General features: G+C 42.8%; 1 protein-coding gene across 2 annotated transcripts in view; it reads left to right on the top strand.

The window, feature by feature from the left end:
- Nucleotides 1–17,904, top strand: part of TNFSF8 (TNF superfamily member 8) — a 37,986-nt gene extending 20,082 nt beyond the window's left edge. Inside the window, exons 3-5 of one of the 2 annotated variants that reach the window (XM_032164969.2) lie at nucleotides 5,321–5,392; nucleotides 6,878–6,976; nucleotides 17,083–17,904. In XM_032164969.2, coding sequence (XP_032020860.1) covers nucleotides 5,321–5,392; nucleotides 6,878–6,976; nucleotides 17,083–17,168 — 257 coding nt within the window. In that variant the 3' untranslated portion in view covers nucleotides 17,169–17,904. Of the gene's footprint in view, nucleotides 1–5,320; nucleotides 5,393–6,877; nucleotides 10,058–17,082 lie in introns of those variants that run through there. The other variant, XM_032164968.2, reaches the window with a different exon arrangement.
- The last annotated feature ends 2,491 nt before the right edge of the window (nucleotides 17,905–20,395 follow it).

Raw genomic sequence — 20,395 nt, 5'->3', positions numbered from 1 at the left:
TTAAACACTTAGGTACTTAATTGAGGAGCTCCCGTCTATCAGATAATGTCATGAGCTTCATTTTAATGAGCATTTCATCTGCCAATTCACTCTGCTAAGTGGCATTGCTGAACTGTGTCACTATAACAACAAAGAAAAGAGGAGTAAGGCAGAAAGAATCTACTTTACTGAGTGTCTCCTCTAGCCACAGGCCGCACTGATCACTTGACATCCACGGTCTCATTGCATCTTCATGACATCCATACATTTAGGTTGATTGTTTTAATTCTCACTTAGTGGATGTGGCAGCTGAGGCTCAGTAAGGGGGAATGACAGATCCAGAGCTAAAAGCTCTGACCAGAACTCAGGTGCTCTTTTTGCGATGCATCCTGTCTTCCTTGTTCTTATATCAAAGGTGCTATACATCTGGAAGGTACCTGGCACTCAAACCACATACCATCTGGCTGGGATGGTTGGCTTGGTTTGTTTTGCCATGGTAGAGCCGCCTTGAGCATATTTGCATCTTTATGTGCCCATGACTTGTAACTTGGCAGTGTTCAGCACACGGGCCTGAAGTCATCCGCTGGCATTCTCCCACAAGACGGAACCCAGGAGCTCATTAGTGCTTGTTTTCCCAGCACCTCCAGCTGTCTTGTCAGTTTTCAGTTCCAGTGTCTGTAGTGGCTGCAAACCCACTTCTTCCTGCATTTAACCCTTCCTATTCCACAGGAATACTGAAAGTCAGAGAAGAGCCCTGGATTAGGAGTCAGAAGCCCTGTGTTCTGAACCCAGCTCCACCATTTACGTACTGTGGGGTCTTGGGCCAGACCCTAGTCTCTCTGGGTTCAGTCTCGCCACTTCTAAAACTAGGATCTCTGTTGGCATGGCATTTAATGACCCTTTCTGTCCAACATTGTGAAATCTCAAGGTGAAAGCTAGTCTTAAGGTTGCCATAATCTTGACCTTCTAGAACATGGTCCTTTCAACCACCTCGAGCAACCTCTCTTTCTATGTCTCTCCTCTGTGTGAAACTGGCCAGGAGGGTTTTGTTGGCACATCTTTCTCTTCAGCCTCTCAAACAAAACCACAGAAAGTCCCATGATCCTTCTAGAAGAGGCTAAAGCTTGGAAAGGTGATTTACAAAGCTGATGCATCTGAAGGCTTTGGTCCTCAGGGAAGTTCAGGCAGTGCTAGGGTTGTCTGAAAGATAGACTGCCATACAGAAGGAGCAATGAACCCTGGTCTCTGGTCCTGTCTCTCTCACTCACTCTCTGGATGACCTAGGACCAGCCTGCCATAGGGGCAACATTGAGGAGCACATGAGTTACGTGTTCACCAAGCCTGAACCAGGCGATCTCAGGGAACTTTCATTTCTCCAAACTATGCAAATCCTTACAGAACCAGACTATTCATAACTTAGATTGTCCTCAGAGCTAAAATGTTCTGTTCTACTACTGCAGGTGTCTGAAAACCTGAATGTGTGAAGACACAGTCTCCTACCTTGGGTAATGCAACATGTCCACAAAGATAGACAGGTGCAGCTGGGACTGACTCCCCATCCCAAACCTTCCCACCCCCACCACCAGCAGGTCTGATAGAGGATGGCTGAGTCTGTACAGCCTGCTGAAATAAGCTAGGTAGGCCCTTTTAGATAGATCATCAAATCCACACTGCTCTTCATCTATTATGTTGGTGCAGAAGTAATTGCAGTTTTTGTTATTGCTTTTAATGCCAAAACACAATTACTTTTGCACAAACCTAATAGGGACACTAGAGCCCAGAGAGGAGAAATCCCAGGATTCTAACTCCCAGGTTATCAACTCAGCTGTGACTTGCAGACAGTTCTCATTTCCCCCACTCTGAGGCTCTGTTCTTCAAACTAAACCTCTCCAGGCATCACTTTTTGCTCCCTCTGCTCCCAGCCTTCAGCATTCCAGGGACATTGCAGAATTTCAGCTGCATGTAATGCCATTATTTATAAGTCATGTTTTTCTGTCTTCATAACCAAAAAAGAAAGTTATATCATAGACTCACAGGGTGATGAGAAGACTCAGGCCACATGGCTGATGACCCATGAAATGTTCATCTAGCTCTTGACAAGAGCCTCATGACCTCCAAAGCAGCCCACCTCTTTTATGAGCAGCACTGACTGGTCAACTCTGTGAGCTGCCGGCACTGTGACTCACAGTGTGACATAGGTGTTTTTAGTGTACGTCTTTCCATTGCCGCATCTGAGAAATGGGGATTAGAGCAGTGTTAGCTCTTAGCTGAGGGCTTCATCTCCTTCCTCTTCCACTTGGAGGTTTAGTACTTGGGCCCCATGGTGTGCCGACAGCCTCATCAAGCATTGAAGGACAGAGGCTGTGCCCTCCTCTGGGGTCTTCTCCAAGTTTAACAGCCCCTTCCCTCAATAGCTCCTCTAGCGTCCTGCTTTTAGCCCCTTTCTGAACCAGCTCTGGCAACATCATTCCTAAAAGGGCTGCCTGTGTTTTTCCCTTTAGCTAGAAACCATCTAAATGATTTTTAAAGAAAAACTAAAATATACCATGCCATTTGACTTCAGGAAATGCAAATGTTTCAAAATAAGGGTTTTTTTTCCATCCTCGGGTTTCTCAGAATTACAACTGAGGTCAACCCAAAGGGGAAAAAACAACAAAAGAAACAGAATGTGTGAGAGGCAAGCCTGGGCTTGCACTTCTCCAGCCACCTGTTTACAGAGGCTCACCTGCCATAAGGGGTAAGGAGCACAGTGTGAGGGGGCTTTCGGCCAATGAGCAGAGCCTGTTCTTGATGTTTTGTGCTGGCCTCAGCCCAAGGCATGAGTCTTATCTTCCCATTGAATCTAGCCTGACCTGCAAAGCCAGTGGGAGAATGAGGCCCTGTGTTATTCTAGCCCTCAGGCAAAAGGCAAGCCAAGCATCCTGATTCACCTCACTATTGTCCTAAGTACTTACTCTGTATCCACAGAGGGAAACAAGAAAGATGAACTAGGTGATTCAATTCAACAAACATTTACAGAGCATCTGCTAGGCTGGGCAGTGGGGGTTTATAAACAGGAGTCTCTGCCCTCAGGGTTCACTGTCTAATAGAAAGGGCAAATAGGCAAAGGGAAGTATCCTGGAGGAGCTGACTGCTAGGCTGTGTTTCAAACGAGGAAAAACTTGCCTGGTGAAGGAGGCAGTCCAGGTAGAGAGTCCAGCAAGTGCCAAGGTGTAATGATAAATCAACATTCCTAAATGGTATGTTTAGGGGGACTGCAAAGCCCCAAACTCCAGGACAGCGGTCAGGAATCCATTTGGGCAGTGGTCAGGCAGCCTGAGTTTGGATCTCTACTCCACCCCTGACTACCTGTGTGAATGTGAACAAGTCAGTTAACCTTTAAAAGGGTCCATTTCCTTATGTACAAGATAGACTTAATTATGGTACCTCTCTCGTCGTGTGGTTGTGAGAATTAGATGAAATAATGCATGTAGCATACTTAGCAGAGCACCTGGAAAATGGCTATCACTCAACATGTATTAGTTATGATCATTCATATTATTATCACTGTTCCTCCTCATTATTATTACTATTGGACCATAAAGGGAAAGGAGAGGAGGGAAGGTGAGGGGTGAGACCAGAGAGTTCAGTAGGAGTCAGAACACTGGGGACCGTGAAAGCCATGCTGAGGAGCTTGGGCCTGATCCTGCAGGCAAAAGGAGTCAGAAAGGGCTTCCATGCAAACAGACGGCCAGGTCTGTCTCCCTGGCTTGATGTTCTACAGCTTAGAGTAGGAGGTTAGGCCAGGAGGACTCTCTAACCATAGTCAAAGTCCATTAGGAGCATAAGCAGCCATTAGTGTTGGGGTTCTGACTACAAACCCCAAGAGTGTGGGCCATGGGCTGCAACAGGCAGGACCAGAGCACTGATCAGAGGATGCATGAGGATGAAACCAAGGGAATGACAGCTGACGCACTGGCCCTCACCACCAAGAGAGCTTTGGACCAGAAGCTCTATGTGGATGCAGCAGATAAGGAGGAAAACTGCCCCTGCTTCTGCCGGGAGTGCCTCTCGCAGTGAGCTTGTTCAGACAGCAGAGGGAACTCTTCATTTAACTTTCAACCACTCCAAAGCCCCCATGAAGCTATGAGGATGGCCAGGAGGGACTTTCTCAGGGCTGGGCAGAGATTGCAATGGGAAAGAGATTGTGAGCCCAGCAGGTACTGCTCGGCGATGCAGTGAGCAAACATCCCAGGGTGTGGCTGCTCCATTGAATGGGGCTTTGGCTGCCTACTGTCTGATGGATGGACTACATGGTCATCTCTGATGATATCTTTGAAAAGATGTCCATGTCAGGTCAAAGATCGCCCAGTTTTACACATGGGGAAACCAAGGATCAAAGAAGAGATTCGCTCTGAATAAGTTGAATTCAAGAGTCATTGCAGGAAATGTATAACTTGAATCTTTGCATACAAAATATTAAGTAGTTACTACAATAAAAAAAAAAGCTAAGCCACCATCACTAGTGAATATATGAAAAATATTTTTATCTCTTAAATACCATAATAACATGTTTGCCTCTGCCAAGGAAGCTCCAAATAGTAGGACTTCTACTAAGATTTCTTTAATCCTGTGTCCTCTTAAAATTGAACACCAAGATGTTTTTAATCTTCGTTGTCCAGCAAAATAGCCTAGAACAGGAAACCCGGCCTCTGGAATTAGCCATGGGCAATTCCAGCATTTACACAAACTTGCCTGAACTTAGGTGATGGTATTGACCATCTCTAGGCATCAAAGTTAACTCTGCAGGATTAGTCTGAGAACTAGATCAGCTGATATATTACCCAGCTTTAAAAGTACCCAGACTAGTTTCTGGCGTGTGGCAGGTAAGTCGACAGTATTTACTATCAGTATTATCATTCTCACTACCATTGCCTGGCACGGTGCCATGAAACAATGTATTTCACCTGCCTGGTCTCCAGATTTTTTTCCCATCTGTAAAAGGGGCTTAATAATACCCCTGTCATAGAGTTGCTGCTGAGATTAAGGAGATGAAATAGGTATAGTGGCAGAAAATGGCACCTGACACATTATAGGAATGCATGTCATATTTATTTCCTTCCCTGATTTCCACCGTCTTCCATAAAAGCCCAAGTGGAAGCAATCAATAAAAATAAATTTAAAAAATTAAAATCCTAAAATATCTGATGGCAAAATGAGAAATAAAGAGCTTTTCTCCTTATTCTCAAAATGGAAAACAGAATGGTAATTGTCTCCATCAAAGTGTTGTAGAAACAGATCAGGTATCTCCAGATCCCAGAACGGCAGAAGACATTTTAATGTACCGTCTCCTTATTTTTAGGAAATTGCTCAGAAGACCTCTTATGTATCCTGAAAAGGGCTCCATTCAAGAAGTCATGGGCCTACCTCCAAGGTCGGTAACCAAACCCAGGAAACCTAAACATATGAAAACCGCTTCTGTGGCTTTTCAGCAACTTTTAAGCCAGAAGTCACAATTGGAGTCCCACGGCCAAATGTGACCTGCAGATGTGTACTGTTTAGTCTGCAGGATATTTTTTTGTAATTTGAATTTGAATGTCTTAGCGGGGAGAGCGTTATTCTCCAAAGCTACAAGGCTTCTCTTTCCTCAGCCCCATTCACTCCTTTATGTTGCCTACGTGGCCTCTGCGGGCATTCATGGTCCCCACCACCACTGCCCCCACCCCTCACCCCTCCTTGTTCAACTACCTACCAGTTTCAGCAAAGTACACAGTCCTTTTCCTAGTGCAAGGGAGGCAAGCACTTAATCTCTGCCTCTATGAAGTTATTCACAAGGGAACCATAAAATTGCCTTGTCCCCAGATTGACAGCTTAATGAACATGTCAGCACAGAGCCGATTTGCATATCGCAGTGTGCTTCAGGTAAGAGGTCCCTTACAAATGAAGCAATAAGAGACACTTTAGACTGCAGAATGAGAGAGAGATGGCCAAGATTCTCTGAATAGCCATCTTGCTCATTTTAAAAGTTCAATTTTGCCATTAGATTAGTTCTCACTCTTCAGTTGAATTGCAATGAGATTTAAAGGGAAAGCATGGAAGCAATTAAAACTAGCATGCCAGTTTCCTGGCCCTGAAAGTCACCCTTACCAGTCAGTGCTAATTTTCACGTGTTAGGACTTAGAGACTCACCTTCCAACACAAACTTGTCAGCTTAGAGGGTCTGCTAATTCTCTGCTTTTCAATAAATCCCAGATTGCAAGAGCCGCTTAATAAGCACATGGGGGACCTACACAATTTTTTTTGGCTGCCCTTTGAAGGGAAGAAGGCATTCAAAAGTTCAGACAATGAACCGTTGGAGTATACATCTTAATGTGAAAATTAATGGCGATTCTCCTGGACATCTTCGTACCTAAATTGGATATTAACTGAATAATATTATTGAATGTCCTACCTTGTACTTTCTGCAATGCCTATCAAGCAATATTACTGAATTTCCTATCTCTGATACCTTTTGCAATGCCCATTCATGATAAATGAACATAACAGTTCTGACCTTGTGGAGAACAGAGTCCAGGAGCTTATAGTCTGAAAAGGGAAAGATCATCATTGTCATCATAGAATAATATGATACTGATTCAGTGGAAAACCATTCTGTAGGAGGCAGAAGTAAAGTACCATGTGTGTTCTGACCCTCCAGCTTTGAGCATTGAAGAAAAGGAAGAGGGGTGGTTTTATACCTGTGCCTTGAGTAATAAGTAGACTCTAGAGAGAGTAACATGGAAGATATTCAGATGATTGGAACATTACAGAAAACATGGGAATGTTTTCTGAATAGGAAACTTTGAATAAAGACTTAGAATTTTGCAATGTGTACCTACAATCTTCTCAATAATTCTGTTTTCTATACTTCTCTTTCTAGTGGCAAAGCATCTAAACAAAACCAAGTTGTCTTGGAACAAAGATGGCATTCTCCATGGAGTCAGATATCAGGATGGGAATCTGGTGATCCAATTCCCTGGTTTGTACTTCATCATTTGCCAACTGCAGTTTCTCGTACAATGCCCAAATAATTCTGTCGATCTGAAGTTGGAGCTTCTCATCAACAAGCATATCAAAAAACAGGCCCTGGTGACAGTGTGTGAGTCTGGAATGCAAACCAAACACGTATACCAGAATCTGTCTCAATTCTTGCTGGATTACCTGCAGGTCAACACCACCATATCAGTCAATGTGGATACATTCCAGTACATAGATACAAGCACCTTTCCTCTTGAGAATGTGTTGTCCATCTTCTTATACAGTAATTCAGACTGAACAGTTTCTCTTGGCCTTCAGGAAGAAAGCACCTCTCTACCATACAGTATTTCATCCCTCCAAACACTTGGGCAAAAAGAAAACTTTAGACCAAGACGAACTACACAGGATATTAAATAGTATACTTCTCCTTCTGTCTCTTGGAAAGATACAGCTCCAGGGTTAAAAAGAGAGTTTTGAGTGAAGTATCTTTCAGATAGCAGGCAGGGAAGCAATGCAGTGCGGTGGGCAGAGCCCCACATGGGAATCAGAAAGGATGAATGGATGTCCCAGCCCAACCACTAATTCACTGTATGGTCTTGATCTATTTCTTCTGTTTTGAGAGCCTCCAGATAAAATGGGGCTCCAGTACCAGAGCAGCTAGCAACTCTGCCCTAATGGGAAATGAAGGGGAGCTGGGTGTGAGTGTTTACACTGTGCCCTTCACGGGATACCTCTTTTATCTGCAGATGGCCTAATGCTTAGTTGTCCAAGTCGCGATCAAGGACTCTCTCACACAGGAAACTTCCCTATACTGGCAGATATACTTGTGACTGAACCATGCCCAGTTTATGCCTGTCTGACTATCACTCTGGTGCTGGGAGGCTGATCTTGTGCTCCATATGACCCCACCCCTAGGAACCCCCAGGGAAAACCAGGCCTGGGACAGCCCCCTGTTCCTGAGATGGAAAGCACAAATTTAATACACCACCACAATGGAAAACAAGTTCAAAGACTTTTACTTACAGATCCTGGACAGAAAGGGCATAATGAGTCTGAGGGGCAGTCCTCCTTCTCCAGGTTACATGAGGCAGGAATGAGAAGTCAGACAGAGACAGCAAGGCAGTTAACAATGTAGGTAAATAAATAGGGTGTGGTCACTCTCAATTCACTGGCAAAGGCCTGAATGGTCTGTCTGAAGGCAGCAACAGAGAAGTGGGGAATCTAGTCTGCTAGGCAGGAGAGATGCCTCTAAGTTCTTGTCTCTGGCCAGAGGTGTGGTATAGAACTGGAAACCCATATCAAGGGTGACTAAGCCCAGCTTCTGGTATGAGAAAATTAAACTTGTATACAAAATGGTTGCCAAGGCAACATAAAATTATAAGAATTCACTATACCTTCCCCTCCCTGGAACTCAGGATCCAAGTCTAGAAAATGAAAGGACTGGGTTTGAATTGCTTCAAAACCTCTTCCATCTCAGAAGACCAGACCCTGGGAACTGAGATTCCAGACACAATTTTGGAAGCTCTCCAACCAAAATAAGGCCCCGCTACCCCAGTATAAAATTGAAGACACTAGTAGCACCTGACTGCATCTCATCTCAGCAGAGCCAGAATATGGGGACAAGGTTCAGGGTGCCCTGCTGAATGGTGTGAACAGCAGGATCTCAAGGATGTAATGGAAAGAACTACCACGCTGACCATCCAGAATCTAAGAGACCATCTGGGTGTTTGGGAAACCATCTGACGAGGCCTGACTCTATTCCAGTTAGATTGACAATAATTGAGCAGCAGGCATTTTTCATTTCTGTTCAGGAAAGCATTGTGCCTTTAGCAAACAATCAGTGTGCAACAGTGATGTGGTCATCTAGCCAGGGAATGGCTGCTCCATCTCCCACATAATATATTCCTGCTTCAAACACCTCTCAGAAAACCAGTTCCGTGAGGGTTTTTAAATCCCCAGAAAGTTGTTGACAGACAATGATGACCCTAGAAGTGAGGAGGAGGACTTCTGAGAAACGGCAACCTCTCTCTTGATTGGGGTAGCCATGAGATTTCTCTAGCTATATCCAACTTGGCATCTGTACATCACCTTTGGAGGAACATCTTATTTGTGGAAGGACCTTGACAAGCCGTTTGAGATGGAATGTAGGCCCTGAAGTTATGCTTCAGTAAAAAAAGATGGAAGCTTCCCTGCTATACCAAAACATGGAGCGAAATTTGCATTTTTCTCAAGAAGGAGAGAAAAGGAGTAAGACTCCAGCAAAGTTTGTCAGAAGAAAAGCTGGAAAAGATTTAAAAGAAAAAAAGAAAGAACAAATCAGCAGTGGTGGTATTGATGAGAGGGACTTGAGAGAACAAAAATGGCTAAGGGAAAATTTTCGGTCATCTGCTGAGCAGTGTGCTGTGTCAACCTCCTCCTAGGTCTCCTCTATGAAATATTTAGTAAAGTCTACATTTCTCTTTAACTCTTTCTGTGAGTAGATTCTTTGGGAGAAGCAGGCATTCGAAGAGGTGTTGAATTCAGCAAGCCAAGTGGTCTGTGGTAAAAAACAGACTTTGAGACTCAAGGCTAAAAAAAACAGGGAAAGGGCTGGCATTTGAGTCACACACTAACTGCATAGGATAAATGAATCTTGCTTAAACCAACTCATGCTTTCTTGAAAAGGTATATGCAACCCAACTGTGTGTTAACTAAGCAAATTTTTTGCCATCTCACATTCTAACTCAAGAAAGATTCCATTTTCATTTTTCACCAACTGTTCTCTGAGCAGAGGTGCCTGACTTTTGCACTGTGAGTGGTTTCTAATCTCAGTCTCTGTCAAGCAATGCTAAGAAAGCCAACACCTAAAGACACAAGGGGTACATCATTTAAATGAATAATGTAACCAAACAAAAAAAAAAAGAGAATAATCATTAGTAACTCAACTGATAGATATGTAGGGAGTGGGCAACCCAGGAAGTTTAAAACTAAATTCTGTTACTCTTGAGGGTTAATCAGCCCCTGGGAATGTTATGAGCAAATGATATTCCGCGAGTAAAATGATATCTATGCAAGTAAAATAAATACTTTATCTAACTGGGAACCCAGGCTACCTAAAACATATGCCTCTTTGGTAAAAACTCAACTTGAGCTCGTTCCCTTCCTCCTACCCTCCGAACCCCACCTCCCCACCACACACACACACACACACTCAGTGTACTTGTAGAACTTGTAGAGGAAGATGGTGAGTGAGCTGATAAAAAAATAACAAGTCAATGTAGAGTCATCCAAACTGGAGTGGAGTGGCGCGATCTCGGCTCACTGCAGCCTCCCCTTCCTGGGTTCAAGTGATCCTCCTACCTCAGCCTCCTGAGCAGCTGGGACTACAGGCACACACCACCATACCCACTGACTTTTGTGTTTTTAGTAGAGACGAGGTTTCACCATGTTGGCCAGGCTGATCTCGAACTCCTGACCTCAAGCAATCTGCCCACCATGGCCTTTCAAAGAGCTAGGATTACAGGCGTGAGCAACCACACCCGGCCTCTAACCCTTTTCTGAATCGTATATTGACCATGTACTGAGTCTATAGAGGATAGAGACCACCTGTGTCTCACATTCAAATTGCTGTCCTGGAGTGACCAGTGCGAGAGCAGGGAAGAGCAGAGGAAACCTCTGAATGTGGGGGACTGTCCAAAGTAAGGTTGGAAGGATATGACCTGAGGAATTGCAGAAAGGCTACAGGAGGCCCTATCAAAGCTGGTGGGAAATAATGGAGATTGGAATATGAGACTGGGCTCAAATACCAGCTCTCTCACTAACCACACTTGAGGACTTTGCAAGTGTCTGCTCCCTGCTGGGCTTCCATCCAATGGGACTTCCATCAATCCTGGCAGATCTCTCAGGAGTGTTCTAGAGATGATACAGGCTGACTTCTCCATCCTCTTAATTTAAGGGTTTGTCCCTTCCATCCCAGAATAAGTGGTATTCCTGGAATTGTGGGAGGCTGCCTTGTCTGACAGATTCTGCCAGCTTCCCTCAGCACTTCCTCTCTTTAGTTCTTGTCCACATCAAAACCTCTTAGGGCACTAGGCTATTCTCTGAGCCATCCTTTATGTGACTGGAGATTCTGAGAAGGTATTAGATAGTAGAGTTATGGTAGAGTAACTGCTATATATTTAATTGTTTGAATATACCATAGTTTGTCCATTCTTCTATGCAAGAACATTTAATTTGCTTTTAGGTTTTTGCTGTTACACACAAAGCTACAATAAGCACATCTTCTTGCACACCTCCCATCCCTAGTTGCCATTTTTCTATACAGCAAAAATATTCTTGGAAAATTATAAATGGTGTCACAAAGACACTGAGTTAACCATGGCTAGCGAGGGTTTAGACCCCTCTGTGATCAGAGCTCATGACCTGGAGCTTAGTCTCTGGAATCTGAATGGCTCCTTCCATACTTTCTAAGTACTTCTCTGCTCTGTACATTCTTTCAACACACATATCCCAAGTGCCAGTGAGTGCCAGGTCAGTTTACAATCCAACATGGTGTGTACTACAGCTCTGCCAAGCCACTGCAAAATCAGCCCTCATTAGCATGGGTTTGAAACATGCCTTTCAATGCACTCTGGGGCTTCCCTGGATCTAGCTCTCTTCCTGGAGAGTAAACAAACACCAGAAAGCGTGAAGGACAAGCACAGCTCCAGAAGATTTATCCCCCAAGATCAAATGTCCATATTCCCCATGGGCTCTTCTGACAGTTCTCTCCTGAAACTCTGCAATGGAAGATTGTCACTCAATGTATAGTATAATGACTTTCCAGGGTTTTTTTCCACCATGACCCAGAAGAAGAAATGTCATGTTGCCAACAAGGACTAAGAAAAAAAAAAAAAAAAAAAACTTACTGTGACCACCTGAATTGATTTTATGATGCTCTCTTAAGTCACAACCCACATTTCCAAAATACTATTCTAGTGTGCCTTCTCCTGCTCCACGTGTTGGAATGCTAAAAACATACTTTCCTTATTCTTTTGCAGCTCAGGCTCTAGTATTATTTAGTCTGAAATGGACAGAATTTTGGAATGTTTGTCCATCCAGCTAGCAAGCACAGCTGTGGAGGGGTTTGGTTTTTCTGCAGCTTTGTTTGCAGAGGTTTTAATGTTCAAATACGAGCTTAGCAGTTGGGGTGAGCCTAGGTGGTGGGGCAGAAGCATCCGTTCTGCTGATGTCGTCTGTTGCAGATGTGCACTGGTTCTGGAGCCCGGCAGCAGTAGCGGCTTCCTGATTGTAGTGGTTTCCTGTTCGCGGCAGTAGTTTTGTGGTTCTAGAGGGGCAAGTTTCCTGAATGCAAGATTATTGAAGAGACAGCAGCTACTATAGCAGCCCAGTTCCTAGGAGTCACATTATAGGTTTCTCCTGAAAGCTCAATCTCGATTCTGTTTCCTCAGCCCTCCTGACAATTCTACAAGCCATTTAATTTAATACCCTGTGATAAACCCCTTCCTGCCAAACAAGCTAACGTGAAGTCTGTTCTCTGCAACTGATTCCTCATGAATATAATAACAACATGTACAAACTGACCTCACCATTATGTACAAACCAACCTCACCATACTCATCCTGAACTTAACACTATTCCTACATTCCAAATCTCAAGGACTATCTCAGTCTCTAAAGACCCTTCTCACTTCCTACTCAGTTAACACCCAACTAATTCCTCCAGTTTCCTAGTTCCAGCTACCACTCTCAATACGTCCTAACTCACAGCATTGCCGCCAGTCTTACTCCTGATAAATCCCATCTCCAGACAGCAATAGCATCTCCCGATTGTTCTTGGAATTGATAGTGATAATAACCATTTATCAAGCTCTTACATGTTATGACTTTTCCTGCCCTCACTTATTTAATCTTCAAAGCAACCCAACGAAATAGGCATCATTGAGCCAGGCGCAGTGGCTTATGCCTGTAATCCCAGCACTTTGGGAGGTCAAGGCAGGCGGATCACGCGGTCAGGAGTTCGAGACCAGTCTGGCCAACATAGTGAAACCTCGTCTCTACTAAAAATACAAAAAAATAGCCAGGCGTGGTGGTGTGCGCCTGTAATCCCAGCTACTTGGGAGGCTGAGGCAGGAGAATTGTGTGAACCCAGGAGGCAGAGGTTGCAGTGAGCCGAGATCATGTCACTGCACTCCAGCCTGGGCAACAGAACAAGACTCTGTCTCAAAAAAAAAAAAAAAAAAAATAGGCATCATTATCCCCATTCTTCACATAAGGACATTGAGAGTCTGAGACGTTGAGGAGCATGGCCAATGTCACACAGCCAGTGGATGGTAGAGTTGGGATTTAAGACCAAGTTTGCCTAACTCCACATTCCACGCTCCAGTCACTATGAACATAGCATTCCTAAACTCTAAGCTCTTTCCACCAGGTCTCTCCCTATCTAACTCCTGAATGTCTCTCTAGTTTTGTGCTCAGCCCCACCTCCTTGTGCTCTGTGATCAAATCACATTGCACTCCTTCCAGTTCCTCCAATCTTCCATGCTCTGCCTAGCCACCAGAGCTTGCAGATAATTTTTCTTCTGCCTAGGATACTCCTGTCACACTCTTTTGCCTGATTAACTCCTATCATTGTTCTGATTTCCATTTCAATGTCACCTCCTCAGAGAAGTCTTCCTGACTCTGCCAGCTTCACTTAATACCTTGCTGTCACCTTCCATACTTCTCCATGCTTAATTGCATGACACTTTACCCTTCACCCCTGGTTCTCTCTATCATTCCTCTCCAACATTCAAATTCCCAGAAGGCAGGAACTCTATCAATCTTATTTAGCACTGGGTACTCACAGCCCAGCCCAGTTCCTAGGTAGGACATAGTAGATGGCCATTCAATACATATTTCTTAAATGAATAAGCAAAGAAAACCACTTTAAACATAAGTCCATTTTAAGGAAAAGATATCAAATAAGCCATACCAAAACAAAAGAAAAAAAACAGTTCTTTTCAAAATATGGAAATGTTCATTGAAAGCCTCTATTTTTCTTAGAAATAATTTTCAGGCTGGGAACAGTGGCTAATGCCTGTAATGCCAGCACTTTGGGAGGCCAAGGTGGGCGGATCACTTGAGGTCAGGAGTTCGAGACCAGCCTGACCAACATGGAGAAACCTCGTCTCTACTAAAAATCAAAATTAGCCAGGCGTGGTGGCACATGCCTGTAATCCCAGCTACTCGGGAGGCTGAGGCAGGAGAATCGCTTGAACCCAGGAGGAGGAGGTTGCAGTGAGCCAAGACTGCACCACTGCAGCTCCAGCCTGGGCAACAAGAGTGAAACTCCATCTCAAAAAAAAAAAAGAAAGAAAGAAAAAAAGAATTTTCAGCGCTCAGGAGGTAAGAATGCCTATTAGAGAAAGGTGAAATATTTAGAAAGCAGAATCTACCTGTGCCATCTGAGAACATGGAAGGAAAAAAATAAATCTTTGCTTACTTTATTGAACCCCTTTTCTGAGCAAGGTGTGGTATATTTGCTGTAGAATCCATCGCCCTTCTTATCTCTGAGCTATCTATATGCTATTCTAGTCATTTTGTGATTAGAAATAGTGAGATTAACCTTAGAAACGTTTTTAAGTTTTATTTTATTTTTGATTGACACAAAAATAGTGTACATATTTAGGTAGCACAATGTGATATTTCAATACATGTATACATTGTGCAATAGTGAACATATCCCTTACTTTTTTACATATCCCTTACTTTAAACAGTTATTTCTTTGAGGTGAGAACATTCAAAATCCCCTCTTCTAGATATTTTGAAATACACTAGAAAGTTTAAATCAAACCTTGGTATACCTTAGAATCCTGAAATCCCAGACCACTTCCTAGAGCAATTAAATTAGAATCTCTGGATTTAGAACCCAGGCATCAGGATTATTTTAAGCTCCCAAACTTAAGCCAAGTATTAAGAGTCAGTGGTTTAAATCTTTGCTGTCTAAGTTATGTCCTGGTGCCTGGTATCACCAGAGAGCTTGTTAAAAATGCAGGCATCTCATACATACCTAAAAACTGGAACAGAATCTGCATTTTAATATGATCCAAGAGAGTCAGGTGCACCTTACAATCTGAAGAACACTAGTTGGATGACTTTTTCTGGTAAGTGGAGAAGATTGCTGACAATCCGTTATGTTTCTGTTTCCCCCAAGTGGACTTTCATGAACTGACTTTATCTTCCTTGTCTGCTGCTTATGCAAATGTGAGGGTTTAAACACTACAAAACCATCAAGTCAACGTGATGGTATTCATTTGTAATGATCACCACTGAATTTTTAACAACTGCTTTTGGTCCAACTGTCTCCCTTGGAATACAGGGCAAGCACTAGGAAGAATTTGGACAATATGTTGAAAGCTTTAGATGCAGTTTAGAAACTTCCATGGGGGCTGTACTTTCCCTATAGCCAAGGAAAGAGAAAAAAACAAGTCTGAGGGTGGCAGATGGGAAAGAACAGTGGCCTTGGCAATTGGAGGCCAGTTTGAATCTGAGCTGAAGCAATTACTAACTCTATGACCTTGGCAAGTCACAGGGACTTTCTAAACTTAAATTTTCTCAGCTGTACAATGGGAAGCTGTTGGGAGAACAAACACATAGAATAAGCTTGGAAAGTGTACAACTGTTGGGGTATTTTATCATATTCAGTATCTGTGAAGGAGTTAGACCTTGGGGAGAAGAGTAGGAAAAAATGAATCAATGCAAGTTTGAGAAAAGTGAAAGTTCCTCAAATCCACTGAAGCCTATTCCCATCTGCATTCAGAAAAGCCAGCCATTGGATCAACAAAGGTCTCTGTCAGGCCAACTCTCAAAGGATGGTTTCATCCTGCAGGGAAAACTGGACTAGATAACCAACTGACTGTTTGGGAGATGCAGTATCAGGGTCCTCTCCCTGTGCCTCTCTAGAAGCAGCACTGATTGCACTGGAAATGAACACTTTTCTCACTTAGAAATGAGCACTTAGAAGACAAGAAAAATCCATATCCAAATCCCAGCACCCAAATCAGTGTCCTACACAAAGTCAGCACTCAGGAAATGTTTAGATTTCACTTGCAACAGGAAGAGGGAATTACCAGGCAGGGATATCAGCTAAACTAGTCAGGAACAAGCTGATTTGAAGGCTGATCCTCCTTCACAACCAGGAGGTTCTAAGCAAAAACCAGCTGAAGTATTTCATCATTTCCTTTCCATTGCTAGGGACGCAGATGACCTAACCTCCTTGACATTCTGACTATGCCTTCCGTTCTCACAATGAGTCTCATTTCACCAGCTGGCCTGATGCAGTCAGCATATGGCACAGTCCTCAAGGGAAGAAAGGTCACAATCCATCACAGGATCCATACAATGGGATGAGTAAACAGTGAGAAAACACTGAAGGAGGCTTCATTTCTACCACCAACATTACATTCATACACTCACACAGTCCTCAATTGCATCTGGTCTTCTGGTCTTTTCATCCTCCTCATTCATTCCTTTGATGTGTTTACTTAAACTGCTTTATGTTATGTAAATATATAATTACTAATACTTACTGAATGCTTGCTTGCCAGGTTTCAGGCACTGCATGGAAGCCTTCAAATACTGTAGTCTACTGCATCTCACCTTTATGAGATAGAGATGACCATTCCCATGTTGCAGATGAGGAAACAGAGGCTCAAAGAAATGCTTAAGTATGTCTAAGTTTCAGCAGCTCATGAGCTGAAGAGCTAAGATGTAACCACTGCAGTTTGGCCCCAGAGCTGTATTTCTAACCACAGTATGCTGCACTACCCTGAGGCTACTTGACACGGTGCCTGCTGATTCCTTTGTCCACAAGGTCCTTGCCCTTCATTCACATCTTGTTAATTTGACCTCATTCATAAAATTTCAACTCAGACATTATTGCTCAAGGACAATTCTGAGGCTAAATTAGACATCCAACCTGGACCTTGATATTCTCACTTCTGTCTAAAAACTTACTACACTGACTATGACAGCATGATTGTACATTTGCCTCCCTGCTAAACTATGGGCTTCAGAGTAACAACAATGTCAAAGTGTATTACATCTCTCCTGCCGGTATCTACAAAGTAAAGTTATTCTTTCTTCCAGATTATTGTGGCATGATCCTCCACCATTCACACTCTACCCTGGACTCTGGGAAGGGACACTGCTGCCTTGAGACTCTTCAACCCTGAACCTTGATGCCGGTTGCTGCAGACAAGAACTGCTTCTACCCTGGGTCACTGTCACTGCTAAGTGGAAAGTCATGAACTTGATGGTACCAGTCACTCTTGGCCTAAACCAACATAGCCAGGAAACGGTTCACTCCCCACAAACAGAATCATCTAGACCTGTCCATGATTTGGAATTGTGGCCCAACACTTCCTGGCCCCAGAGAGAGAAAAAAGTCTGACCACCCCCTACTCAAAGTGCCAACTCATTTCCTTCCCAGAATTAATCACTTCCCAAAATGTATGACTGTGTGAATATCAATTCCCTTCAGGGGAAAACCCCACTCCCACCTCTCAGGCTGTCATCTTACCCTATGACCCCAACCTGACAATCACGCTACAGCCCAGTATTGGTACCTTTTCCAACGTTTAGGTGACTCATTCTTATCTACAATCACTTTGTTGTTCTAGGAAAGTTTTTGACACAGCAGGCATTTGATATATGTTTCTTGATTAAATGAAAGATTAAATGAATACCATCTTAGATGTCTGCATAGTGCTTTAAAGTTTACACCACTATTCTTTCAAATAGTACAAGAGAGAACTAAGCTGTGTACTCAACTGGGAAGAAGCAGAACTGAGAGTGGGAGCCCCTGGTATTCTGATTTCTTGTCTAGAACTATACTATATTCTGAGATCACTAAACTACAACCTCAGGGGACTCTGCCTACTTTTGTAAATAAAGTTTTATTGGAACACAGCCACATTCATTCATTTATGTATAGTCTATGGCTGGTTTTATGCTGTGATGGCAGAGTTGAGTAGCTGCCCCAGAATCCAGGAGCTGTTTGCAGAAAATGTCTGATGGACCTGCTATATATTGCTGGTGACTCCAGGTATGTTTAGATATACACACTTAGAACACACACATACATAATAAATTCTCCCACAAACAGAACCATATGATCACTGTCTATCTGAACTTTTCAATATTGTCAGCTGTGAGAGGGGAGTACCAACTTTGTTAGAATCATGTATAGAACATGCCTCTGAGTGCTAAGAGATTCCATGGGCTAATGCACGATTTTTGAGCATATACTTGATAATATCTATCCTAACAATATGAAGACATAGTAAACTTAAAAAAGAAAAGGACTCAGAGGCAAGTCCACCAAAAGCAGTGAGAAAGGAATAGCTTCCAAAAAGGTCATGTTTTAAAATAAGGAGGTTAGAGATGTGAGGATTTTTTTCTTTACAACCAGTAAACCAGAGGCATGTGAGGATTTGAATGTCTTCATAATAATGAAATAATTTTAATCAAAATGTCTCTTTCTAAAATATAGATTTAGAATGTACTCTTCCAAGAAAATTATTTGTTCTTAGATGTTTTTCTTCAATCAACCACTCAAGGGAGTTTAGAAGAGACCAGATGGTGCCTTAAAAGGATATGAGGCCAGGCACGGTGGCTCACATCTGTAATCCCAGCACTTTAGGAGGCCGAGGCAGGTGGATCACTTGAGGTCAGGAGTTTGAGACCAGCCTGACCAACATGGTGAAACCTCATCTCTACTAAAAAAAAAAAAAAATACAAAATTAGCAGAGCATGGTGGCACACGCCTGTAATCCCAGCTACTTGGGAGGCTGAGGCAGGAGAATCACTTGAATCCAGGAGGCGGAGGCGGAGGCTGCAGTGAAGTGAGGCGAGATTGCACCATTGCACTCCAGCCCAGACAACAAGAGCGAAACTCCATCTAAAATAAAAAATAAAAATAAAAAATGAAGGATATGAAAAAAGGGAACTTAAGTGGATTCTAATGAATCATAAAACCTCATATATAGCTATTCTCTAGACTGAATTACCCAGACTTCTGAAAATGTACTATCAGACATAATTTCAATATTCACGGGTATCCTATGAGTTTGCTCCCTGCCCAAACATAGGGCCAAACCACAACACTGTGGGTAGATAAGTATGGGATATGCCTGATAAAGGCAAGATATCATTATTATTCATCTAACATGGTAGAAACTTATGAAACATTTACTTTTTTTTTTTTTTTTTTTTTTTGAGATGGAGTCTCGCTCTGTCACCCAGGCTGGAGTGCAGTGGCGTGATCTCGGCTCACTGCAAGCTCCACCTCCCGGGTTCATGCCATTCTCCTGCCTCCACCTCTCTGAGTAGCTGGGACTACAGGCGCCCGCCACCACGCCCGGGTAATTTTTTTTTGTATTTTTAGTAGAGACGGGGTTTCACCATGGTCTCGATCTCCTGACCTCGTGATCCGCCTGCCTCGGCCTCCCAAAGTGCTGGGATTACAAGCGTGAGCCACCACGCCTGGCGAAACATTTACTTTTTAACAGTAGATTTTGTTTATATATTTATTTTCTCTTTTTAAAATTTTTAGTTGTTGTGGGTACATAGTAGGTGTATGTATTTATGAAGTACATGAGAAGTTTTGATATAGGCATGCAATGTGAAATAAGCTTATCATAGGAAATGGGGTATCCATCCCCTCAAGCATATATCTTTTGAGTTACAAACAATTCAATCATAGTGTTTAAGTTATTTTTAAATGTACAGGTAAGTTATTACTGACTAAAGTCACCCTGTTGTACTATCAAATAGTAGTTCTTATTCATTCTTTCTATTTTTTCTTTTTTTTTTTTAATTCATTAACTATTCCCCACCTCCCTTTCAGCCCCTCACTACCCTTCCCAGCCACTGGTAACCACCCTTCTACTCTCTATGTCTGTGAGTTCAATTGTCTTGATTTTTAGACCCCACAAATAAGTGATAACATGTGATGTGTGTCTTTCTCTGCCTGTCTTATTTCATTTAACATAATGATCTTCAGTTCCATCTATGTTGTTACAAATGACAGAATCTCGTTCTTTTTTATTGCTGAATAGTACTCCATTGTGTATATATACCACATTTTCTTTATCCATTCATCTGTCGATGGACACTTAGGTTGCTTTCAAATCTTAGCTATTGTAAACAGTGCTGTGTCTATGATTTCTTTCTGCTGTGTTTTGTAGTTTTCCGTGTAGAGGTCTTTCACTTCCTTGGTGACGTATATTCCTAAGTTGTTTTTTTCTTTTTTTTTTTTGCAGCTATTATAAAAGGAGTTGATTTCTTGATTCGATTCTCAGTTTTGTCATTGTTGGTGTATAGCAGGACTACTGATTTGTGTACATTAATTAATTTTGTATCCTGAAACTTTGCTGAATTCATTTACCAATTCTAGGAG

This window comes from Hylobates moloch, unplaced genomic scaffold (genome assembly GCF_009828535.3).
Source record: "Hylobates moloch isolate HMO894 unplaced genomic scaffold, HMol_V3 SCAFFOLD_10, whole genome shotgun sequence".
Lineage (NCBI taxonomy): Eukaryota > Metazoa > Chordata > Mammalia > Primates > Hylobatidae > Hylobates > Hylobates moloch.
The sequence above is the reverse complement of the archived record's forward strand: the minus strand, read 5'-3'. Positions and strand labels throughout refer to the sequence as shown.